Consider the following 27,856-nt stretch of genomic DNA (forward strand, 5'->3'; position numbering starts at 1 on the left):
GCAAAATTGGCAGCCAATAATCCTCTGGATGTGGATGCGGGTGGGATTCGAAGTGAGGACCAGGGAGATGTTATTGCTGTTGTGAGAGGGAAGAGAATGAGTGAGGGCAGAAATGCAGGAAATGGGGTGGGCCTGGCTCAGGGACCTGTCAACGATGGCGATGAGGAATCCTCAGTTGAGGAAAAAGGTGACATATCTGAGGCACCCCCTGCAGAAAGTGGCATCATCAGAACAGATGCTATAGAGACGGAGAAACTAGGAGAATGGAATTGAGTCTTTATAAGAAGCGAGGTGTGAGGACGTATAGTCAAGGTAACCATGGGAGACGATGTAAATCGGTGGTCAGCCTATAATCCAGAAGTGGGAAACTGAGGCGTTGAGAAAGGGAAGCGGGTAATCAGAGATGGACCAGATGAAAGTGAGTGTATGGTGGAAATTGGAAGTGAAATTGATAAACTTTTACATTTCTGGGTGAGCGGGGGGTGGGGAAACAGCACTGATGACATCAACTATGTACCGAAGAAAAGCTTGTGGGGAGAGACCCGAGTGAGATTTGAACAAGGAATGTTCAAAAAACCCCACAAAGAGACAAACATAAATGGGGCCCAAGTGAAAACCCATAGCTATACCTTTGATCTGAGAGGATTTAAAGAAGTTTTTTGAAGATGGAATGGGATCTTTGCCACTACATGTTTAATCAGGGTAGAGGACTTGATGTGACAATTAAGTGCCCTCAGCTCTTCCAGACACGCCACTGGGAGGAACGATACATTATCCCTAAGGTGTTAAAGTCTGAAAGAATGAAGAAACTGGCAAGATTCATTTAGAAACTTGGAGCTACAGAGATGCACATAGGACATAAGAAAAGCTCTGTATATCACTTAGGGTGCAGAAGCTCAAAGTGACATAGTGATAGCTAGCTTGAAAGATTCCATGTGGTGTTATAAAACTTTTAGCAGTGATTTTAATCCCATCTGCACAGCAGAAACCAGATGGGTGAGTAGTTAACATACCCTCTGTAAAGCTGCCAGGAACCTCGTATTCTAGATTTTAATGTGCTGTCCCAAGAAGCCAACAAGAACATCTGCCTTCGATTCATGTGCATTTCCAATTCTGATCACCAGGACGCACTGTAATTTTAAATGAGGCCAGTAGCTGAGATCTTCTACAGCCTTTGTGTACACTGTGTTCACTTGCCGCAAGATTTTAGATAGCTTTTGCTTTGTGCTGTGGGTGAAAAATATCAATATTGAAATCATACAGTGCAGATCATTTTGTCAGATTAAAATATAAATATTTTACCAGATTTGAACAAAGATGCTGTTTGATTAGAATGTTTGAAGATAATCATGTCTAAATATGGTGCAAATAAGAAAGGAAACCTTGCAATTACACTGATTTTCAAGTATTCAGGACATTCCCACAGCACCTAACTGCCAACGAATGACTTTTGAAATGCTGTCAGTGTTGTTGTAAGCAAAGCCAGTTGCCAATTTCCACACACCAAGGTCTCACAAGGAACACATGAATAAAGGAATTGTTAATCAGTTTTGATAGTAGCAGATGAACACGAAATATTAACTGAGGCATGGGGAAAACTCCCTTTTCCTTTTTTGAATAAGGCCTTTGCATCTTTTAAAAGTAGACACAGCCTCAATTTAACATAACATGTGCAAGATTGCAGTTGAAACAAATAAAGGAATATTAAGACTGCTTAACAACTGAGTGTCATAAAATGCTTTATCAGATAATCAGTGCAGGAGGCATGTCAGGAGAAGGGTTCTGCTGTTTGCTATTTATTTTATAACTGTACTTCATAACTTATTTGCAGTGTTGCTATGAGTGAGAGAAGTGAGAATTTCCTGTATGATATGCTTGTTAACAGTCTTTTGGTCTTGGCATAAGACATTCTGTCAAGTCGACTGTCACCAGTTACTGCCGTGTTTGGTCTTGTGCCCACTATGACCTGAAGTCTACCTTTAGTATCCAAATGTTGTTAAAATAGTGTGATTCGAGGATCGTAATGCTAAACAGTTGTTAGCTACATTTGGTGATGTTGTTTGAATTTGTCACCGCATATGTTCTCCTGTCTTTACAGAAGGTGTTTGAAAGACACTCTAGTGAGACAACCACAACTGTGAACCAACAAACTAATTATTTCACATAAAATACATGAATGCACAGAAAACAATTTCCACTCTGTGCTCTTTTAATTTCCTGCTATCCAAGGATGTTAAAAACACAAACCCACCAATGGAGTAGGAAGTAGGATTTGCTCACATTTGCAGTAATGAGCTAATTAATCTGGTTGCAAGCAGTCAACATTCACTGAACCATTCTGGTGTCTTAGGGAGAGAGACAGAGAAAGGATAGAACTCTCTGACCACCTTTAGGTCTAATTAAATGCAGTCTAAGATGTCCCTTGGTCTTTATTCAGGAATATACTAAATAATTAGGCCCATCAGGAAACTCATCACTTCTGATCCACATTTCATTCCTTTCAATTAAAAATGGAAAGATGGCCAGCAATCTTTACAGGAAAGCACAAATCATAAATGATCAGAGGTATAGATAGAGTGGATAGCCAGAGATTTTTCCTAGGGTGGAGGTAGCTATTACGACAGGACATAGTTTTAAAGGGAGTGGAGGTAGATATGGGGGAGACGTCCGAGGTAAGTTCTTTACTCAGAGAGTAGGAGGGGTGTGGAGTGCATTGCCGGAGAGGGTAGTGGCGTTTGCCTCATTAGGGGCATTTAAGTGGCTGTTAGATAGGCATACGGATGATAGCATATGGTAGGGGTGGAGGTTAGATTGACCTTAGGTTTAGGGCAAAAGTTCGGCACAACATCATGGGCTGAAGAACTTGTATTGTGCTGTACACTTCTATGTTCTAAGTACAATGTTCACTCCTAATCTATTGATATTGTTTGTGCCTAGATAATTATAATTTTATTAATCTACAAAATATATTCAAATTTTATTTAATCACCATGTCTAGTGATGTTTAAGGTAAACAAAGGATGTGCTTATGTTTTTTCCTATCGTTTCTATTTCTAATAATCAATCACAGGAATTGATTAGAGGTTTACAATACCTTATTCAAGTGAAATGCAGGGAAATATATTCTAAGGCTAGATGAAATAACTCTGAGGAGTACAGAAAAGTCAGTATTATACAATTATTTTGGCCACATGGACACTTCATTATTCAAATTCCAATCTTGCTTTATACAAGCATGAAACAGATGTCTATTCTCAGTCATAGGCTAACATTATTAATATTTTCTCTGCCGAGTTAAAGATTGTTTAGTTTGGCCCTGTTTTTCCTTATTCCTTATCAATGTCTGTCACCTCCTTCTCTCTAAATTTCTTCTGAGGCTATGGTCTCTTACTGCTATCACTGCCTATCATTTGTATTGATTCCTGATAACATCAACCCTTAGGGCAAACAGTGTTGATCCAATACAAGAATCATATGGAGAAAATGGCTCTTTATTTCTTTTTTCCCTACTTACCCCTTACAGATTAATTCACTCCAACTGTTTCCATAATTAATTTTTCCAGAACACGATCCAAACTAAGTAACGACAGGAACGCCCATGATTGATCTTCCCACTGCCAATTGAGACTGTTGAGTGGCCATTTAGAGACCACTTATGGGCCTCAGTTCACCATTGCTGAGATTAACCCAGGCTATGGAAAGGCCTGTTGCCAATTGACAAGAAAGCCAGCTGCTGCCCTACTAGAAGATTGTCACTTCAAGTTCTGGTTTACCTTTGGCTGGGTTCAGGCTTTAACAGGGGACTAAAAGGACAGTTACCTTCATCACAAATGATCAGTGCCTGATACAGGGACTGGAAATCAGATAGGGATGGCCTGGTCATTAGTCCTCCTGATTCCCCCATCTCTGTGAAGAAGTGCAAGCATTGGAGAGAATCCAGAATATGTTAACCAGAATAATCCCAGGGATGAAGGACTTGTAATATTGAGGACTCCAAGTCCATGCTCAGTGGTGTTTAGAAGTATGAGGGGATGATCTGATTGAAACTTATAGATTACTGAGCGGTCTGGATAGAGTAAATGTGGCAAAGATGCTTCCATTAGTAGGAGAAACTAGGATCTGATTGCATAGTCTCAGAATGAAGGGGGCGAATCTTTAGGGCTGAGATGAGGAAAAATTTCTTCAGCTAGAGAATGGTGAATCTGTGGAATTCAGTACTGCAGTTGGCTGTGGATGCCAAATTCTTTAAGTGTGTTTAAGATTGGGAAACATAGGTTCTTGATTAGTCAGGAGATCAATGATTATACAGCAAAGGCAAAAGAATAGGGTTGAGAAATGTCAGCCATGATCGAATGGCATAGCACAGTTGATTGCCAAATGGTCTAATTCTACTCCTATACCTTAAAGTCTTATAGCTGGTCCTTCTTTCTTTGTACAGCTCATTATAATCCCAGTTGCAAAGCGTACAAATGTAACTGCACACGTGCTAGTTAATGTGAAGTCCGTTTGACTGATCTTATGTCAATAACAATAACCAAATCTGCACATGGCAGGAAAAAAGTTTAAAATATTATCATAGAACATTAGCACAGAGATCACTGGATTCCAAACCTCATTGAAAACAAGATCTAATCATGGGCAAAAATTCTAAATGTCAAAGGTACGTCGACAGTAACTGCCTGACATGCAAGGAACATTTGATCATTTATGACATCAAAGAAACTTAGTGAAATGGAAGCCTGGAAATGGGAATTGAGTGGAAACTTCCACCACCTCGAGTCATAGAGTTAAAAAAAGGATGTTGACTGTGTTTTTTAAATAGGCTACTTATCTTCTACCAAGATATTGGTGCAAGAATTCCTTAGTGCAGTTTCCTAGATCAAACAACCTTTAACTGCTTCATCAATGACCTCTCAGAAAGGAGAATATTCATGCATAATTATGCAGTGCCCTCCTATAGTACAGTGGTAATGTCCCTATCTCTGACCCAAGAGATGTGAAGTTCAAGCCCACTTGCTCCAGACATGTGTAATAACATCTCTGAGCAGGTTGATTAGAAAAATAGGTTAAACAAAAAAAAATGTATAATTATGTGGTGCTCAGTTCAGTTGTTAATGAAATTGCTCACATCCACATGCAGCATGATTGGACAATTTTAAGGCAGTTAGGAAGGCAAATGCAATGTTGACATTCATTTCAAGAGGTCTAGAATACAAGAGCTGGGATGTATTTCTGGGACTCAATCAGGCTCGGGTCAGATTGCATACGGAATACTGTAGGCAGTTTTGGGTCCAGTATCTGAGGAAGGAATTGCAGGCATTGGAGGGAATGGTAAGTGGTAAGTACCTTCCTGACACATGTTGGTCAGGCAATGATGATTTTCAATAGAACAAATCTCTTTACCATCTTTTAATCTTCAATGACAATGCAATGATTGAATCCTCCAGCCTCAACATTTAGAGTTACCACTGACCAGAAACTGAATTTAACCAGGCAGACAAATTCCATTGCTACAGGAGCAGAGCAGTGGCTAGGAACTCTTCGGCTAATAGTTCACCTCCTTACTCCCCAAAGTGTTTCTATCATCTAGAATGCCCAAATCAGGAATATAATTTAATACTTCTGACTTGCGTAGACGAGTGCAGTTCCAAATCACTCAAGAAACCCAACAAGCTTTATTGGAGTCTCATGCCCTACCTTAAAAAACCACTCACTTAAATCAGTATCATAAGCAACCTATGAGGCTGTATCAGTAGCGTTCACAATCAACAAGATGCATTGCTGCAACCAAGGCTTCTTCAACAGCACCTTCTAAACCTGGAAAGACGTAGAGAGCAGGCATGGAGGAACACCAGCAGCTACAGGGTAATGCAACATTCTGACTTGGAAATACGAATATATCACTGTTCCTTCAATGTTGTTAGATAAAAATGTTACAACTTATTAGTAGCAATTAAGATGCACCAACACCATAGACTACAGCAAATGAAAAAGGTAGTTCACTTCCACCTTCCAGGGCAGCTCAGGATAGGCAGAAGTATCGTCTTGCTGGGGATACCTATGTCTAAAATTTTAAAAAATGAAGAAAGCTATTAATCAAATGGAATCTATGCCAGCTGTCTATTAAAGTAATCCAGACAGCCCAACTCCTTGCTCTCCGTAACTCTGAAATATTTTACTTTGCATTTTATTGTAATTCAATTCCCTTTTGAAAGCTTCTAAAATGTATATAGCCACGTTCCTATTAAACAGTACTTTCCAAATACTAACCACTTGTAATATAAACATTCTGTTATGCCACCTCTTGTTCTTTTGTAAATTATATTAAATATCACAAAGCACTTTTCAATTGCTGGAAACAGTTTCTCTTTTTCTATCTAAACCCTTGACAATTCTAAGTCCCACTATTAAATGTCCTCTTGAAATTTTCTGTGGAATATAATTCCATTCTTTTACCATCTAGCCACATTACATTAATTCCTCATCACAGCAGCCATTCTCATAAATCTCCTCTGTACCCTCTTAAAGCCTCCATATCTTTGTGCACATGTGGTTCTCACAGCTTCACACAATACACCTTCTAGGGTTGAACTTGGTTTAGCACTGCTTCTTAATTTTTGAACATCGAGAGCTGGATTTTGTAGAGGAAGACAGAAGGTCATATTCGGCAACTTCACAAATTGGCAGACCCATCTTCTTTAAAAAGCTTCTGCCCAACATAGTTTCATTCCAGGGAAGTGAGGATGGGATGGAGTCTTGCCTCCTGCCTCCAGGCTGAGGTCCAAGTTGACTATGGAGCAGGAATACAATGAATATTCAGGTTTCGAAAGCATTTGATGCCCTATAAGGTTAGTCTGCTTTGTTCCGCCTCAATGATGTGTGTCAATTGCCCCATTATGATAAATATACAACCTTTAAATCTTCATTCTCAACCTACACCACATAACACCCCCGTGATTTCTCATATCCTGTGGCCCTTCCATAATCTCTCATACCACTCTTGCTCCACATAGCATTATTCCTCATCCCTTCCTTTCTGTATGACATGTATCCTCAACTATTTGCTCAGCTACTGCTCCATAAGTATGCCACTTACCCAGTATCAGACCTTGAGTGTCTGAAATGGACATGAAAACAATCAAGCCTAAGAGAACATAATTAAGCTATCAATCAGTATTTCTGATATTGGGGAAAAACAATGCATTCAAAAGAATTAAAATTCCTCAAGCGAACAACCTATTTGTAAAATGTTGCCAATATCTATTCACGATCAACATCAAAGGCAGAAAATCCTTTAATAACCTTATAAACTGTCAAAGTACCTACATTGCCCTTTGTTCAGTTAAGTGGTTCAGGAATCAGCTGATATTTGTGGAAATCCAAGCTTGAAGCTCCGTCACATTTAGACATGCTTTTACCAAATTATTAGTTTTTGTCTCAAGAATTTATTTTATCTCTTTTATTTGGATAGAGATTCACTTCAAGTACAATTGCTTTTCTATGAAGGTTGGCCCCAAAATTCTGCCTTGTTAATAATTTTTTTCTCCCTTCATGCTTGTGCTTAACCTAGTTTAAATGTTGCCAAAGAAAGTCTGCCATGAATAGACACAGTCAGACACATTTTAAAATGTCATTTAAAAATGATGTTTCAAAAGCTATTCATTGATCTATTTCAGAGTGATAATTTGGAACAGTTTGGTTTATACAGCAAAAAATGATTTTGTGACAAAAATTAAGCATTTTAATTCACAATTTCAATCTGCTGCATGTAAATAATCTAATTTTAAATTGCTGAAGTAAGTTGTAAATATATACAACACAATTTCTGGTTGGGATAGGTTACAATAGTCAGTTTCTTATTAATATTTGCAAAAGAGTTGTTTAAAAGCTTCTTTTAACGACAAGCCTATATTTTGCAAGAGGTTTTTATGGCTAATGCAATAGATCACAGAGACTAAATTTGTACAGAACACAATTTGTGCTAGAGATGCTGATATCAAGAGAATTATGTTCGAAGAATCAAATAAAATCATGTTTTAAATGTCTGCAAACAAATTGCAGTAATCATAAAATATAACTGTGATACAACAGATGTCTGCTTTAGTTAAGATGAGCTTATTTTCATTTTCAATGACCTATCATTTCTGTGATATAGAGAGCTCACTGTCCTCCAAAAGCACAAATGTATAAGCTGATAATTCCTGGGTTAGCAAAAGCAAAGATTAAGATATTTATTTACTGTGCAGAGCAGTACTTCTCAAACTAACTAAAGCTACTGTATCCTGCCACAGAATCATAGAATCCCTACAGTGCAGAAAGAGGCCATTTGGCTCAGTGAGTTTGCACTGAATCTTCAAACTGCATCCTTCCTTGACCCCCTACCCTGTCCTTTGTAACCCTGCATTTACCCTGGATGCCACACAACAATTTAACATGACAAATCCACCAAACCTGCACATCTTGAAACCAGAGCATCTGGTGGAAACCTATACAGACATGGAGAGAACATGCAAATTCCAAACAGTCACCCAAGACTGAAATTGAGCCCGGTGTCCCTGGTGGTGTGAGACAGTGGTGCTAACCATTAAGCCACTAGGCCACCCAAATCTATGCAGGGAAGAAGTCAGCAGCAGAAAGGCCAAGGCTTTTGTTTGTTTCTCAGTTAGAGACCATCCTATCTCTAAGAATATTGCCAAGACAATTGAGTGAAATGAATGAAATATTCTAGGTCGAATGACAATTTACTCGTGAATCGAGTAACTGCTGTTACCTTCGTACAACTTCAGATCTTTTAGCATGCTGCTTGAGATACGATGGAGACAGGTACTCCTGCAAAATGTATTTTTTAGTAAGATTTAGCAATTGAATAGCTGATGCAGTTCTTAAGCATTTTACCTTCCAGGAACCCTTACTAAAAATAATAGTATTTTGTAAAATTTTTAAAGTCAGAATTTTTATAATATTCATAGGATGAACTCATGTTGTCTGAGCCAATTAGTATCTAAAAGGAACAACTGACATCATGATATGATGGGCTGTTCCTGGAAGCATCTAACTGTTTCTAGTTTTGTTCCTGTTCAGTGCTAAGTCTTTACTGTATTATTCATATGTATAGTCCAAGGTATTAGAAATATACCTTTCTCGGAAAAAATAACTTTTTATGATGACATGTCAACTGTAAAAGATGCAACACAATACTTCTTGTAAGTAACTGGTAGCTCATCTGAAACAGGTATGACAGATCATACAGGTTAACAATCATCTAACAAATTTCAAACTTGATAAAGCAAGAGTTATTGTTTTGTTTGAAAATGAAACCACAAGCTGCTGACAAAGAAATCCATGGCACAAGAAGTACACTGTTCAAAATAAAACAAATCGTTAGTCTATTCTTAAAATACAGACAGCGATGCCAAGTAGAGCTGGTTTACATCATCAAATAAATTACCCACTTGTGAGCAGATAAGTTGGTTGCTCATGTTAAAATTCTACATTTTTTTGAGAAACCTACACAAAATTGGATCTTAAATATCAGTCATCAAACTAATTTTACTCAACATCAAAATTCATAGAATTCAGAAGAATGTTCACTGAACTAAAAGAAAATTTACACCACACAAGATTTATTGCATTGTGCATGGTAACTGTTCATCAATTAGAGGTCAGAAGATACAACTACTTTCACAGGTTTGGAATAAATGTTTAACTGTCTACCAACAGCAGATTAACTTTCAAAATCGGATCATCAAACACCCTTGCTACCACAACTCCCAGGATTTAATAGTAGACTCTTCATACAGTTAGTTCGGCTGTCTCAGAAGAAGCAATATAAAACAACATTCAGCTTGACTGTCTACAATTGAAACAGATTGTTACTCAAAACAGTGTGTGTCAGGATGGAAGGATTATGAGTGACTCTATCTCATTTTTATTTCAAAAGAAGGAGATTATATTTTTCAGGAGCGTGATTATTTTTTTGATAAAATTTTTGGAAATTAAAGATTTTCCAGCAAAATGATACCCCCTGTAAAGAGCATTCTGAAATCAAAGATGTAGTATAGCAACAAACTGCACTCCAATGTTTTGTCCTCACCCAGCAAAATTTCAATCCAACCGTATTGTTAGTCATTTATAAAGTCAAAGATTTTGTGGGGAGATGGTATAGTGCTAAACTAACTTCATTTGTTTGAAATATTTGTACACAAACTTTAATAACCAGAAAAACACACAGGTAGCTTATTAGCTCATATTCATTAATTCAACTTTATACATAGATTTTCAACTTACACATACATTTAATGTGAAATTTTCATTAGTTGCCACAAGTTGGAATAATTACTAAATGCAACAATACCAGAGGTACATGTATCACATACCTGTGAATTCTAAATGGTTTCCTGAATGATTTCAGTGTTAACATGGTTGTGGTGTCAGTCATGGTTCAAATTGGAGCACGCTCACTTCTGAGTCAAAAGGCAGTAGTTCAAAGTTGCATGACAGGACTGTGCACAAAAAAATGATGCGGTTATCCTGGTGTAGTAGTGAGACAGTACTGAAACCCTAAATGCCTCTCCTTCTTAATAAGATATTAAACCAATAACTACGAAATAAAATGTCCTCCAATATGATTCCAAAGAAGAGCAGGGGTGGAGAGTTTTCCGAGCTTGATCAATATCTGTTTCCTGATCATAGTAAAATAGATTAGCTGGACGTGGCCCTGTTATTGTTTATTGGATCATGCTGCGTGCAACTTAGCTGCATTTGCTGTATTGCAATGACTACACTTTAAAATAACTTCATGTTCAGTAAAATTCTTTAGTAGTCACTATATGCCAAATCCTTATTGTCTGAAAAGCGATAAGGGAACAGAATTCCCACAGACAATTAGAAATAAAAATACCACGATCATGTAAGTCTTCTATCCACTGCACAATGAGGAATGGGGTCTGGGGAATATCTCACGAGTATGCAGATCTGCAGAGAGTGAATCTGTGGATATGGGGAGTGCATGTATAAATATGTCTTCCTTTTTATTTGAATGGAGTTGATACAGTACGTGGTTAAGGTAAAATAGCTTCCTCCATTGGTACTGCTTATTTTAATACATAATCAGGAGCTTCAGCTTGTTGTTAAAATAAAACTAATGCAACACATCAATGTTCTTTGATCTGCTCACTCTCCTATTGGTAATGTAGAGGGTGTTTTTTTTCTGTTTTCATATAATTAATGCCCATTAAGCATATTAATTAATTTTTGGCATTAGGTGGCATAGCTACAGCGTTAAATAAGTCAGCTGTGCTAAGGAACAATCTTTTTTATGAATTTGCTGTTAGCTAGCAACATGTTATGCTGTAGGTTCATGAAAATGATGTCAGTGGAAAATTACAACCTTTAATTCCAGTCTGTCCAGGGTTACCAAAGTGCACTAATGTTGCCTTTGATTCCATCTAATTTTAAGAAGGGAGAAGTGAATCAGTCACACATTCATGTTTTTGATGTCTACCTCATTGACGTCATGTGAAGCTATCACTGCCCAATCTTGCCAAGACACTCTCGACCCATGGCTTGCCTACTTACTGCCAGATTCACATATGAAGAATGAGATTCTACGGGATTGTAGGGACTTGTGTACTAAGGTCCTTGCATGACCCATGACTGAAAGATAAGAATAAGTAAGATTGTAAAGAAATAACCTGCATTCACATAGGCATTCCAAAAAGTTCACTGACTCAAGGCCTTTAGGCTTCTGAAATCTTTCCATTGTAGATTCTGGGTAATTGACTCAGGACGTAGCCTGGAAAGTAAAACATGGTTTAGACACAGCATTGGTCATATGAGTGGACTTGCGAATATCATCGGAAGTGTAAGACAGCATGGGGGTCATGGATGTATTCTGGAGCTATGAGGGGGCATTGATGGGTGGTGAGTGGAAAAGACTAAAGGGCCTAACAGCTGATTGTACATCCAACACACCTCAATACTCAATTATTTCAAATCTGTCTCCTTAGAAAGATGGCCAAATTTTGTCAAATCCCTTTCACCACTGCCAAAGCAAACATTATGCTCGCACTAGTGGATTCCACACAAATGAATCTGTTACATTAGGCACAATTGTTTCTTAAAGAGGTAATCGACTAACTTTATGAAACTAAAATAAGATTGGCTTAAAACAGGCTTGCTGTTCTTTAGTGCTTATCAAGTGCACTGTTGCTCAAACTATGGTTTTCACTACACAATAGCTGTGTCCCTTCTGTTAAACATTTGTTTTGTATGTATAAATGTTATCAGAAATTTTTAAAGTGGGTTCACATTGCAGTGTAACACTATATTGTTCAAGCTATTCACTAGATGGAACTTACAAGCTATGTATGGCAAAAGGGCATTACTACATTTGCTACAAATATCATTGTAGTGCAAGGTCACGGTGCTCAGACACACTCACCCAGCTCAAGGAATAGACCAGGCTGCATCTCTGGGCCCTTTTCTTCACTTGCCCTCTGAGTACTTATTCCCTCTGAGCCTACCTGGGTGCTTACAGCATCTCTATTATGCACTGTATTGCTTTGCTTTTTTTGCACTTTGTCCTCTCAGCCAGAAATGCTAGGCTAATATTACTTCTGCTTTGTCTTACCATTTAGCACAAACACAAAGCCAAGAAGCTGTTCATCATTATCAGCAGGTTTCAGTCAAATCTAGGGGAATAGCTTTTGCTAAGGGATTCCTGGCACAGTAAATCAGGGGCAACCTCTGATACCAGTCCAGGCCCAGTTCAGGGTGGTCAAACTCAGGATCTTTTCCTTAAGGGATGAAGGGTTGAATATGGGCAGCCTACCATCTGCCTTGTTTGCTTCTGCCCTTTTGTGGGCTATTTTTCACATGGAGTGAGGGAGAGGCAGGATTTATGGGAGACAAACATGGGAGTTATTGCAGTTGGTGAAGGTGGAGAGGTGTCCCGAATGAAGAGGTAGGCAGCACAGAGGGGATACAGGGTTAGCGGTTTCAGGAATTGACGTGAGTGACAGTGAGTGAGGGAATATGTTGCCAGCAATAGTGAGAGTGGGAGAGCATTGGGAGGTGAGTATAGTAGCAGAAATAGATTGAGTATGAGATATCAGTGAGAAGATGTTGGCAGTTACACTGCTGGAGTGAACATTGATCTTCCCCCTACATTGCGGTGCATTCCTCTGCGTTTCAGCTGAAACTCTTCAAAGCTGGGTGCCAACGACAGACCAGGCTGGCATGGTTTGTTGCTGTGGCCTGCTGTGCCGGTCTTGGGGGCTGTGAAGGTCATATGTTGGCACCACACTGTTAGACAGGATATTTACTCCTGTCTACTCTGTCAGGACTGGTGCGGGGTATCTCTGGCCTAACAGTGCTCACCTGGGTGCCCATGGGCTTATAAAAATGGTGCAAGTGCAAAGTGTGCCAGTGAATTCCAGGCTATCTGCTGTGTGTGTTGCTGCGAGAACGGCACGTGATAAAATGGAGTAGAAATTTAATGTGTGGTCAGATAGGTTGAGAAAACTCACTAGGCCTTGTAATAATGAGACCTCCAGAAAATTCAACGCAACTCGGACATAGCTGAGAAAATGTAAGATTTCACTTGGAAGAATATGTGGCAACACGCTTAGGAAAGTTTATGGATTAGGACTGCACAGCTACAAAACAGAACAGCAATCAGCTCCATAGAATGTAAGGCAAACTAAGTTAGGTATGGCTTTAAGGCTCAAAACACTCAAACAGCCACCATTGAAAAGTTTCTGAAACCAGGAGGTTGATGTCCTTGATGGCACATCGAGGATCCTATTAATTTGGAAAGCTGACTGAACTACTTTCTGTATTCTACACACTAATGTTTTCTCTGAGATTTTTGTTAATTGTTTAGAATCATTTACTTGAATTTCAGAATTAGGAAGTGGAGCACTCAACTGGAAATTTTCATGAAAAACTTTTCGGGTTCAGTGTGAGAACTAGTTTTGACAGTTTTACAAAAGAAAAGTAACAAATTATTATCTCGCTGTCTAAAGGAAGTGCTGGGATCCCTGTGACCTTCAATGAAAATGGCGATGCTCCTGGACATTACGACATTTATCAGTACCAAGTTAAGGACAATGCAACGCGTGCATATTCAGTCATTGGAGAGTGGGCAAACAAACTTCATTTAAATGTAAGCACTATACCTTTCATCTTTTGTCAAAAAATACAGTTCTGAAGTGAAATGTGTAATACAAGAGGTCACTGTGATATTCACTAAAGAGTAATTTGTGTCTCATTTGTGTTTTTATGTTTTCTGTGGCAGTCATAGTCACAGGCAGGAAGAATCATTACAAGGAACTCCTCCCTGTCTGAAATGACCTTTTTTCCTATTAATTTTAACCTTTTAAAAAGGTAGTTGGTTTACATGTGGGTCACAAAATCCAACCTCATCACGAATGTCTGTGCTTCAGCCTTGTCCTTGCTACTGATAACAGGCCTATCTCATGTTTTTTTTCAGTTGGAAAACTGTTGCAGCAGCTTTCTTCATGAGGTTTCTTTAGTAGTCAATACAATTTTGACGATCTTATAAAGTTATTAAACAGCAATTCCCTAGAAACCATTGTATGCAAAGTGTTTGTGGTAGAAGTAATATATAAAAAATAAATTCTCCATAAAACTTACAAGATAAGAAACAATTGCCATGTAACAATGATTATTCTAAATGCCAGAATAGATTCAGCCAGACTATAGATAGAAACAAGTAGACCAAAGTAGACCAAGTAGGCCAAGCAGCAACTTAGGAGCACAAAAAGAATAACAAGATTCTTTGAACCACTGTAAGAGACCTGTTCAAGATCTTCTGAAAGAGAAGTTGACAGGATCTGCACTTAAAAAGGAATTGTGTTAACAGAAACCACTCTACTACAAAATATAAATTAGTAACTTATGTAGCTGTTTTTTTTTGCAAGAGGGCTAATGGTTTTCAGTAACTCAATACACAAGGATAAAGAAACTTAAGAACAATCAAAGAAAATAAAGGAGAAATCCACATCCTTATGCACATAAATTTTGGAAATAAAGGAATTACATTTTGGCCGTGCCATGCATGAACAATGACATTAGTAGACAAGCAGAAAGGATGCAAAATGTAGCCATTGTAACAGGAATGTTCTGGGGAATTATTGTTTCTACTGTGGCATTAATCATGCTGATTTGGACATTTGACTGTATCTAAACTGATTTTTTTTAGCATATTAACATTTTAGTTTTTTTATGTAAATTAATTTTAAGCACTCGAAATTTAAATCGTTCAATTCCCCACTATCAATATACCAGGAGTCATGACTACCAGAAACTTAACTGAACCAGCCACATAAATACTCTGGCTGCAAGACTATTCTGCAACAAGTGACTCCTGACTTAACTACAAAAAATCATTGTTGTAATTAAGGAGTCTGATGAAATTCTTGCCTGAATGAGTGTAGATGTAACAACAGTCAAAATTCTCCACAATATCGAAGGACTAACCTGTCCACTCAACTGGCAAACCATACGCCATTTTAAATATTTACTCCTCCATCACAGGCACACAGTGATATTCTCGTAAACCATTGACTAGATGTAATTTTGCAACTCAGAAGAAGAAATTGTACATGGTATGTGGGGCTAAAGGGGGTCAAAGGCTATGGGGGGAAAAGCAGGATGGGCTATTGAGTTGGATAACCAGCCATGATCATAATGAATGGAGGAGCAGGTTCAAAGGGCTGAATGGCCCTACTTCTACACCTATCTTCCACGTTTCTATGTAAACCCATGACATCTGGAAGGATGAGAACAGCTGGAATATAAATGCACCACCACTTCCAAGTACTCCATCATCCTGGAATCCTGTTCACTATTTTGAAATGTTTGAACTCCTGACGTCAGTGCCTTGGGTCTACTTTTTGTCCAATGTCTGCAGTAGTTTAAAATCAATACATTCTCAAATGGAATAAATTCTGACCTTTCTTACAATAGCCACATTGTAAGAAAGAATAAAAATGTTTTCACAATTTCATGCCCATCATAGATTTTAAGGCTGGTTCTCTTAGCAAGCGGTAACAGCACAACAGAGCTTGTGGAGCAGCAGCGCTATTCCAACAGCAACTTCCTGATTTCAGTATTGAAATGGACATGTGAAAAATGCCAATAGTCACTGCTCAATATGCCAGAAAGTGTGACATTGTATATTTTAAATCTCATGGAGACAAAGCCATCTTTGAGTAAAGATTGTAATGTCAAAGTAACCAGAGACTAATTCAGCCAAGTAAATCTGTTCCAATGTGTATGTTTGGATAGACAGATTTGAACTACTATAAAATTCAAATATTGCTCAATTTTTGCGTGCCAGAGCTTCCTAGTCAGTTAATACATTTAGCAATCTAATAGTTCCATATCCATAATTTTGATTTTGACAACTCAACAACTCTTATATTTACCTCTTGGTCAAATTGTCAATAAAATTATCCCAAACATCAATTTTCCTGGCTGGTTCTGAAAAGGCTTTTAACATTTGTTACCCCAGAGACTCTTGAGGATCTATCCTTGTATCTTCTATTTATCGTGTACACGCTCTCCTTGGCTACCACTTGTACATCTATCCTACCCAACCACTCCTCATCACTACTCTTTTCGATTTTTCCACACTCAAACTGTTCTGTCAAAATGTTTATCCCTAAACACAGCACTGGGTGAACAGAAATTTCCTCCACTCTCTCAGTAACAGCACACACTTCTATTGTTGTCACAACTCACTTGTTGCTGGAGCTCTCACTTTTGCCTTTGGAATTGTCCTATGGTAACAGTGATCATGTAGCAGATCTTACATCTTCCAAATGCAACAACAGGGACACTAACTCCTACCAAATCCCTTTCAGCCACTGGCCCAGTGCTCACTAACTGATCTTAACTTCAGGTCAGGCAGTGCCTAGAATTTTAATTCTTGTTTTCAAATACCTTCATGGCCATGCCACTCCCTATAAATATAACTACCTTCAGCCCTTCTGATACTAAATTTTGATGTTATGTAAACCCCTAATTTTAACTACTCATCCATTGATAGGTGTGCCGTCATCTGCCTAGGCCCTTTCCAAATCTAAACTTGACCAGCTCTCTATTTCCCTTAAAGCCTCTTTTGTCAAGGTTTGGACATCTATTTTAATATCTTCTTCTCGATCCTGGTATCATCATTTTATTTAAAAACTGTTGTGAATTTGTATTTACTTACAAAGATTTACCAACGCCACATCAGGCATGGTAATTAGGTGTAGTCTCCTTTGAGTTTAAGATCTGTCATGAGAGGGCTCAAATGGCAAATTTTACAGAAATTCAACAACTCTTATTGCAGAAAAGCCCCACAACAGTCCTTAACTGTAGCCAAATGCTGCAAGTTTAATATGATAATGGCTACTAGTCACATGTTCTACATCCTAGTCATTTGCTCATTAGCTTGTCCCCTCTTAAAGTGATGTCACAGCAACGACCTTCCCAGTGAAGAGGCCGAGAACATCTTACCAAATAAAGGTAAGGTATAAATATAAATTGGTATCCCCACTCTTAATTGCTTCTTCATTAGCAGCTACATCTTCAGTTGTCTGAGCCCTAAACAATTCTATTCACTTCTGCCACTTCTTTAAGGCTACTTCTTTGATAATGTATTACGTATTTATCTAATATCACCTGGCTTGGTGTCAGAACTTGTTTGACTACTTTGAATGCTTTAGAAATTTACTATATCTAAAGTGTAAATTATTCTTAATATTGTGATTTCTGAATTAAATACATAGATCCCATTTTTACCTCTGTGCAATGAGTGGATTTTAAATCTGTTAAAATCAACTGATGGTGTCTATTTGTATAAGGAGATTGTTTTGTTTTTTAGGAGTTGAATTTACCAGAATTTCTCTATTAATCCCTTGTCCATTTCTGGTATTCAATTGTATCGTTCAAAGGCATTATCGTAGATTCAAAACAAGAATAATGTTCACATGCATTTCAACAGTTGATAAACTGGAAGCATATGTAAATAAAAATATCAGCCTCCCTAACAGCAGTAGATGTTGTTACTTCCACTTACTTAAACAGCAGATCAGTTGGAAAATAACTCAATAATTAAATAAATGAGTTGGATCTGAAAGCATATTAACTAAACTCTTCAATTTATTTGAAGGGACTGAATGCCAATGAAAGGAAGGCTACAATTGCTGCTATTTGTTTAAACAACTGAGTATTTCACCTTATTTCAGTCAGTAATGTTGAAAGTGCAGTTTCATCTCAGTTCTTCATTTTAATATTCCACTGGCTGCTCACACTCATACAGCAGTTTTGACAAGATTGGTCAGATCGTTAAATAATGTTTGGTTTCAGCAGCTTTGAGCTTTTTGCAACATTATTTAGTTTCTGAAGAGTTTTTCTTTTGGATCTTCTGTGGGCATTCTTCAACTGACTGATTTTTCCCAAGTTTGTAGAATCATAGAGTGATACAACACCAAAGTAGACCATTCTGCCCATTGAGCCTCATTGAAAAGCCTACCCAATTTGTTCCACTCCCCTGCTCTTTCATGATAGACTTGATCATGTTTTATTCTGTCTCCAATTATGAATGGAAGTTATTGTTAGCTCTTTCAGAGAAATACTGTCACCTTCCATTTTGATTCAAAACTAAATGATTTAATCTAATGCAGACTTAATCATAGATCACAAAAACACAATTTCTCACTTAAAGGAATAGGGAAGATTTTGAGTTTGGGTGAATGATTAGATTTTTACTTCAAAGTGTCTTATCTAATGTGTACAGCCATCTTTAAGTCATTTCCCAGCTGGTTTAATTTTGAAACCTTCGTTGGTGACTCTGCTTATACATTGATTTTTTGGATAATTTTGGCCAGCTGAGGCAAGTTTATCAGCTCATCTAGTTTCTTGTAAGTTATGTTACATGGTAAACTAATGCCAAAGCTAACTTAAATGTTTGCATATTTGGTAATTAAAATATTTTGAAATGTCTGTGATCAATATTATTACACAAATATTTAACAGACAGTAATTCCTCTTTTCTATTTCAGTAGAGTCATTAACTATAATGTTATATCTCATGGCCCGGTGCGCGATATACTTTTAAGCAAGATGTTTATGACGTCATTACCATATTGTGGTTTCTGATGTTATAAAGGTGTCAGTCTTGATTTTGCTGTGTTTTGCTGCAGCAGGATGCATTGAGTGAAGCATGCTATGACTTGCATCTCAATTGCTTAATTTGAGCTCAGGCTCTCAAATGCATGTTTTTGTAATAAAGATAGATTCCAGGACCTATAATAAAATTCTGTTGTATCCCCAGGACTGTTACGCTCACCTTGCTCATAAGTTAGTAGATCTAACATTAGCATCACTTCATCAAGTATGCAGAAGGGGGGAAAAAAAACCCTGTATATATGACAGATTACAACAGGTGGCAGGATAATTAACTGTAATGGCCATTTATAAAGGAACGACTCCAGTTACCATTCCATAACGCATCAGTAATAACAAAAAATGGACATTTCTGATACTTAGCTTGCATTCTAAAACTCTACTACTACAGTTGTAATAGGAGACCGTTGCTAGCCCTGGGAATTTTAAAGTGTAACGTTTAGAAAAGTGATTTTCTCAGAATTGAAGTTGTTATTCAGGGACTAAACTTTAGGATTGACAAAAGCAGGAAAGATTACAAATGTACTTATTCAGAATAACTTAACAAAATACAAATGGTGTAAATTAAAATATACTAAACTGTGCCGACACAGTTTGGAGCTGGAGGAACACAGCAAGCCAGGCAGCATCAAAGGAGCAGGAAGTTGACGTTTCGGATCAGGACTGCCTGGCCTGCTGTGTTTCTCCAGCTCCACACTGTATTGTTTCTGACTCCAGCATCCACAGTTCTTGCTGTCTCCATACAAAACTGTGACTTATTTCTTATGATTCACGGCAAACCTGCAACTTCAATATTGTCGTTATGTTGAATAATTCCAGTAATAATACATGCTCATTAATATGTTGAAAAATGAAAGAGAATTAGGAATATGCTTGGTTGAAATACAATAAACAAATGGTATATTATAATCCTTTGTTTATTTAACAGATCCAAACATCAAAAGACCATTTGAATACGCAAATTAATAAAAAATGATACATTGAGAAAATTTTAATAGGACCCACCATTAGTTAGACATTTTGGTAAAGGTGAAGTTGCCATATTCCCAGAGCGAAGCCATTGGCAATGAGTTTAACCTAAGGGTCACCATGTCTTCGGCAAGGAGCAAGGTTGAGAAGGCGAGGCCTTTCAAGTGGCCTTAGCCAGTATGGGAATTGAACCCATGTTGTTGGCCTCTCTCTGCATTATAATTCAGCCTCCCAACCACCGGAGCGAACCAACATTGGCTGGAAGGCTGATTTGTGATGCAAAGTGATGCCAACAGAGTGGGTTCAATTTCTATGCTGCTGATGTCACTGTGAAGGCCCCACTTTCTCAGCCTCACCGCTTGCCTGAAGCATGGTGGCCCTCTGGTTAAATTCACCACCAGCCATCTCTCTCAGAGAGAAGCACTATGGTCCTCTGGGACGCTGACAACTTCATATTAGATTTTGATTACCATTCTCTAAAAGATTCATTGCACCAGGACATTTTTTTTTTCTCCTGTATATTTTATATGCTCTGCTGATAAGTAAGGCATTGACTGTCTGCATGTGCACCACATCAACTGTGCTCCAGTCGTCAATCCTATCTGGTACATTCTTAGTCATGGCATGCTGATGTGGCCTCCTTTGAAGTAAATAATTGTAAGTACTTTAAGATCATGCAGGAGCTCACTTATCAGGGCGTCACTACGATGTATTATATGATTTGTTACTCATCAAGAGTGATTCAAGTAGCTGCTTGACAACAAAGGAAGGATTTCAATAATTCAATTTTTTTCCAGGAAAGGAGTATATAATTTTAAGAACATGTAAAGGGCTAGATTACAATGGAGCTTCCGTGTTAACTGCATCTTGAAGAAGCATATTGCTATGCATCAATTTAAATATGTTTGGTTTATTTTCAACATTTTAAATTGTTGTAATAGTGATCATTAAACTCAATTTGCTAAAATAAAAGTGAATTTGGAACATTTGTTGAATGATCATTTAGTTTCAACATCAACAACAACGTCTGGCCCTTGGATACAGTAAAATATTCACAGCACTGTCATGATTTCAAATTTGATCCCATGCCATTTTTGAGGCATTAGAACAGATGACTTAAAGTTTGCTCATTAGGGAAAATGTTAAGGATGACGAGCAGGAGGGAACTAGAGAGAGAATTGTAAAATTTATGAATGAACTGAACTGGAAAAGGATGAGTATTTTCCAAAGTGTTATTGTATTTTCCAGTGTTCCTTCAAGCTGCTACTAGAAAGCAAAATGGTACATTAGTGTAATATATTGCAAATGTAATGCTATTTGAAAAATGGCAAATATTCCTTCATAGCTAGATTGTTTCCACAATCAACATATGCTGAAAACTCAATTTTAACACCTGTTACTCCAGAGTTAGGAAGTTCATACCTGTTGATAAGTTGATCAAGAATGCCGGTTAAGGCAAGAGGCATATCTGTTACCCAGTGCATTTTAAGTCCTGTCGGGTTTCCTGTGTCGGCAGGAGTCCCGTGTGCATTGGTTAGAAGCCAACCCTGCAGCTGAACAGAATAAAAATTGAAGGAACTGCGGATGCTGTAAATCAGAAACAAAAACAGAAATTGCTGGAAAAGCTTATCAGGTCTGGTAGTATGTGTGGGGAGAAATCACACTTAATGTTTTGGACCCAGTGATGTTTCCTTTGAGCAGAATACACTGACCACAGAAAGAAAATGAATGAACTTTACAGCATGATAGGATGATCGCCACACAGAAGGTTGCCAAATGCCCTATCATGCCAATACTGTAAATCTAGAAGTATCCAACTGGTCCTTTGTACCTTCCTGGCACTCTTGGCTTGGCAAATAATTTTACTTTGGATATCTAATTCTCTTTGAAGGGCTCGAATGGTCAGCCACTGCACTTTGTTTCTTATTCACGAGGTGAGGACACCGCTGGCAAGGCCAGCATCTATTGTCCATCCCTAATTGCCCAGAGGGCAGTTATGAGTCAACCACATTACTGTGGGTCTGGAGTCACTTGTAGGCCAGACCAGGTAAGGATGGCAGTTTCCTTCCCTAAGGGACATTAGTGAACCAGATGGGTTTTTCTGACAATTGGCAATGTATTCATGATTATTATTAGACTCTTAATTCCAGATATTTTTACTGAATTCAAATTTCACCATCTGCCATGGTGGGATGCAAACCCAGGACCCCAGAACATTACCTTGGTCTCTGGATGAGCAGTCCAGCAATAATATCATTGGGCCATTACCTCCTTCTTCCTCAAGCAGATCATTCCAGATCTTAAACACACCGCATACAGAATGCTGTTTATCATGTTGCTACTGCTGCTTTTGCTAATCAGTTCAAATTAGAGGTCTCTAGTACTCAATCCTTCCACCAGCAGGAACAGTTTTATCCTATCTCCGCTTAGAGAACTTATGATTTTGCAAACCTCTATAAAGTTTTCTCTAAACGCTTTCACCAAACAGAACAGCTCTAGCTTCTCCCATCCATCTAGATGGCTGAAGTTTGACATCCCTGAAGCTATTCTTAACAATATTTTCCCTTCCCTGTCTTCACATTCTTACTGAACTATGCTGGCCAGTGTCGGGTACAACACTCCAGTTGATGCTGAACTAATGCTTTTTCACACATTCTGAACTTTCTTGTTTTTTTATTCATACACCTCTCACCCAAAAAATGTTCAGGGCAGAAAGGTCCATGGTGGACTTTGCCATCCTTTCATCAACTAAGAGTGATAAATGGCCAGTAAAGGACCTTTTAAAAGCTTCAGCTTCCCACTATTATGGTTACCCTCACTGCAAAGTTGGCATATTGTCATCAAGCATGACCAGTCAATTTATCAGATTGTGTGTGTGTATGTGGGGGTTGTGGGGGGTAGGTGGGGGTGGGGGTGGTGGTCCCTCAGTCAAAGACAGTTGCCTTTGATTAATAACAAGGTGTACAGCTGGATGAACACAGCAGGCCAAGCAGCATCAGAGGAGCAGGAAAGTTGATGTTTCAGGCCGAGACCTTTCTCCCTTGATCAATGTTCTGAGAGCTGCTGTCTAACCCTCCTTCCAACAACTTATTTCCATGACCCCAGAATTCCATTTCCCCGCTCTTCACTGTAACTCTGGATGTTCTTCCAGCACGTGTCATGGTCTCCTCAATTACACTGCCAGTTTCAGGAGCTGCTGGCCTCTGATTGACTAGCAACTCTTGCTGGGTGGGATCTCTCCCTTGCTGCAGGGTCCGAATTCCAGACCTTGTCACTACCCAATTGACATTCGATTCAGCAGGTGTAACCATCTCTCTAACTAGCCTTCTCACCAAGTTTCTGCCCAATGAGAAGTCACATGGCAACTCGGAAGGCGCCCTCTGTCAGCATGTCAGTAGTAAACGTCCTTATGCCTTTATTAGGAAACGGCGTTGGGTTGCTTTTAATGTGATACAACCCAATTAATATTGATGTATGAATGTTCCATCGGAGTGTAATGACTGCCTCATCCACAGCCAAAACTAATCTTAGTTTTGGAATCATGAGTCAATGGAAGTAATTATCTTGCCTTTTTGATTGTGTAGCGGAGTTTATTAAAATATCACGTGACCCATATATTTTCTAATTTGAAAATGTTTTTATAAGGGGTTTCTTGGGAATTTCAAAGATTTTGTGCTGGAATTCTGGCAGGTGATCAGGAGAAATCCTGCAAAATGTAAGAGCATCAGGACATGCTTGCAGCACTGCGTGCCAGGAGTCCAGATGCTCAATCAGTGCAGAGACAGTGCTGACTAGTGAGAGCAGGTGTTGCACAAAATTCCTTTTGGACTGGAATTCAGTGCTTCCTGTGTTTAGCTAGCTCATGTTCTTATACCTTAGCCTCATTAATGCCCTAGACTCACTACAGTGAAAGTATTTCACAAAACATCCAATATTACTAACTTGGTGATATTTTTATAGAGGCTAGATTATATGATAAGTGTGTGCGCTTCTCATTAGACTAAATATCAGGGAAGGATGTGACTCTGCTTATCTAGTTTGCCTGTCTCTGATTATTCAGGTGATGGCCCTTTATTGAGTATGAGACAAGACTTCTGTCCATCATCAGGAAGACATGCTATGTCATAGAGCTGCTGGTGAAATAGAGGGTGGCAATTCACACACTGGCAGTACAGCACAGGAAAAGTGACTCCTACCAGTAGGCACCAAGAAGGAAGAGTAGGCCACTCAGCCCCTCAAGCCTGCACTACCGTGAGACTAAATCATAGCTGATCATCAAGTTCACATCATTTTCCCACAATCTCCCAGTATCCTTTTATATCATTTTTATTTTGAATTCTTTCAATCTCTGTTTTGACTGTACTCAAAAACTGAGCTTCCATAGCCCTTTGGGTTAGAGAATTCCAAATATTCCTCCATCTCTCAGTCCTAAATGGCCTCTCTACTATTCTGAGACTCTGTTCCTCATAATGTACTGGCTAGCTGAAGGAAAGCATGCTTCCTGATTTGATTCTGTGTATCCCTTTAATTTTCTTTTGTTAAGTTTCAGTGAGATTACTTGCCATTTCTCTAAGCTGAAGGGAGTGCAGGCCCAGTCTGCTCAATTTCTCTTTCTGGGCTACCTCAAGAATCAGTCTTGTGAACCTCCATTGCACTCCATTAAAGATACTATATGTTGTTTGGATCAAGTGACCAAGTCTGCACATTATGTTCCATTAAAGTTGAGCCAAGGTTTTATAAAATTGAAGCAAGACGTATTTACCGCTGCACTCAACTTGTCGTGTGAAGGGTAACATGCCATTTGCCTTCTCATTGACTGCTAAACCTGCATGTTAGCTTTCAATGACTTATGATAACAAATACTGGATCCCTTTAGGTAAGTACACTCTCCAATCTCACCACTTAAGAAATAGTCTGTCCCTCTTACCAAAATGGAGAACCTCACACTAATCCAGATCATAATTCCATCTGACATGTTCTTTCCCACGAGCTCAATCTGTCCAAATCCCCTTAAAATCTCTTTGCATCCTCCTCACACATTTCCACTTAGGTTTGGAGTCATCTGCAAACTTGAAACTGTTACATTTAATCCCTACATCAAGTTCATTGGTATAGATTGTAAACAGCTGGGGGCCAAAGTACTATTTAGTGTTACAGGTTATTTTCTCCATTGTTTTCCTCTCCCTCCTCTGATAAATAATGTAGTTACATTTGCAAATTTCCAATCTACAGTCACCATTTCAGAATCGGTAGACATTTGTAAGATGATCTCCAATGCCTTCATTACATCTATAGCCAACTGTTGCAGCTATTGGGATGTCATTCACCAGGTCCTGAGGATTTGTTTCTGGTGTGATGGTCCAAATGATCTCCTTTTGCTCCATTACAAATCTGTGATTCTGTTACCTTTCAATCCCATTATTTTTTCCCTTTTCTTTACTAATACGAATTTCCTTCAGTTCTTCATTCTTACTGCTGAATTGGATTGCGATGATATCTCAGAAATTTCTTATCTTCCACTGTGCGGACAGATGCAATGTAATAATTTAGCATCTCTGTTATTTCCCTATTTCCCATCATAAACCCTTCTGTCTTTGCTTGTAATGGACTCACATTTATCTTTGTTAATCTTTAACTTTCTTTATCAGTTTCTTGGTCTTCCATTGCTGAATTCTAAAATGCTCCTAACCCTCAGGTTGAATTGTTATTGGAACTTTATAGGCCGCCTAATTTGATCTACTGCAATCTTTTCAACTTCCCTCATCAGCCACAGTTGACAATCATTGCGTCTTGGTTTTTTTTATGCCTTAAAGGAATGTATGTTTGTTTTCTCATTCCTAAATACGAATTCATTTCCTGCATTCCATCATACCTTCCAACGCATTTCTAAATCCACCTCAGTCCACTTGTCTCTTATAGTCTTTAATTTTCTTTTTTTCTTCAGAATTTAGATTTTAGTAGTGGGTCAAACTACATTATTTTCAAGTGTAATGGAATATTTTGTCATTTTGTAGTCTTTTATCTTAGGTTCTTCTACAACAAGATTATTTATTAGCCTTTTTCATTGCATATTAATAGACCTGTTCACCATCTCATCCCTGATCACCATTACCCCATGTCCTTTTCCTAATGTAATCTTCTCCAGATGTTGAATCTTAATATATACTTCTCAGTTTTAGTCATCCTGTAATACTATTTCTCTAATGGCTGCTAGGTCAGATCTGTTTACCTCTATTTATGCCTTGTTCAGAATGCAGCATGCATTCAGATAGAACATCTTTCGTTTTGAATTGTTAACATTATTCGAAATATTGACTCTAATGGATGATGACATTTGTTACAAATTATTTCTGTTTTTCTTTACTACTTTTTGATTTCCAATTGTCACTTTCTTTTTTTTTCTCCTATGTTACAAGTTAGATTGAACCCTCCTCAATAACACTAACAGATCTTTCAGCAACGATATTAGTATCTGTCCTGCTATGGTATATTCCACCCCGCTTTAGTGATCCTAGCTGATCTAAAATCAGTCCTAATGCCTCAGAAAAAAGTACTCGCCCTTCTACACCAGTTCTCCAGCCGTGTGTTCATTTTCTTAATTTTCCTATTACTGTACACACAAGCCTGGCTCCTCATATAAATCCTGAGATTACTGCCTTAAATATCTTGCCTTCCCTTCTTCTTACTGACTCTCACAATTATATTTTCAAGATGTCATCCTTCTTTCTACCTATGCTGTTGTTTATAATGTGGATGAGAACATTTAGCTGCTCACCTGTCTTTAGAAGAATGTTCTGCTGTTGTTCAATGATATGCTTAAACCTGGCATCAGGGAGATAACATACCATACTAGACACACATTTACAATTGCAGAAAAACCTGTCTGTTCATCCAACTATTGAATCTTCTATCAATATTGCCCTTGCATTCCTATTCCTGTCTTTGTAGCTGAGCCATTTGTTATGAACCTCTTCCTGATGTTCACAGTGGAGAAATCAGATCTTAAAGTCAACATGATAGATCAATTAATCTTGCTAGATCACATATTTATGTTTTAAATTGGTCAATATGTTGGTAAACACTGAAATATAATCACACAAGATGCTAGATGTTCTTTAACAATATAACACTATAACAATAAAGAACAGAGAGGGAAGAAAAATGAACAAGGCTATGAAGACACAAAAGGCAGTTAGAAAGATCTGGCTGCAAGTATCAAAACAATGTTTCAAGCTGTTTTCCAACACCATCCATTAAAGTGACACAATCCCGGAGAAATGTCACTCATATCTCAGCTTCTTAAATCTTTACTTAATGGACACTTTCCAGTTAACTGTGCTGTTCTAAGGATGGGTCACTTGACCCAAAACGTTAACTCTGATTTCTCTCCAGAGATGCTGCCAGATCTGCTGAGTTTTTCTAGCAAATTCTGATTTTGTTTCTGCTTTACAACATCCGCAGTACTTCCAGTTTTTGGATACTGTCCAGTTTCTTTTTCTTGAACTGTAGAAACGATCCCAAATGTGACAGAAGAAAACTCCTGCTCTGAAATCAATTCTGAATGTCTAATTGATCTGTCATAAATCTAACAGTATAAATATCTTATCAGTTACTATCACAACTTTCTGATCAGGACTTGACTGTGACCAAATATCTTTCTGGAACTTAGGTAGTTAAATTACTGTCT

The 27,856-nt window shown here is 38.2% G+C and overlaps 1 protein-coding gene across 4 annotated transcripts in view; it reads left to right on the top strand.

The window, feature by feature from the left end:
• Nucleotides 1–27,856, top strand: part of LOC125462997 (metabotropic glutamate receptor 4-like) — a 1,119,827-nt gene that overhangs the window by 748,739 nt on the left and 343,232 nt on the right. For all 4 annotated transcript variants that reach the window (XM_048553588.2, XM_048553586.2, XM_048553589.2 and 1 more), the window contains exon 8: nucleotides 14,028–14,167. In XM_048553588.2, coding sequence (XP_048409545.1) covers nucleotides 14,028–14,167 — 140 coding nt within the window. The remainder of the gene's footprint in view (nucleotides 1–14,027; nucleotides 14,168–27,856) is intronic.

The sequence above is a fragment of the Stegostoma tigrinum genome, chromosome 21 (genome assembly GCF_030684315.1).
Source record: "Stegostoma tigrinum isolate sSteTig4 chromosome 21, sSteTig4.hap1, whole genome shotgun sequence".
Taxonomy (NCBI): Eukaryota; Metazoa; Chordata; class Chondrichthyes; order Orectolobiformes; family Stegostomatidae; genus Stegostoma; species Stegostoma tigrinum.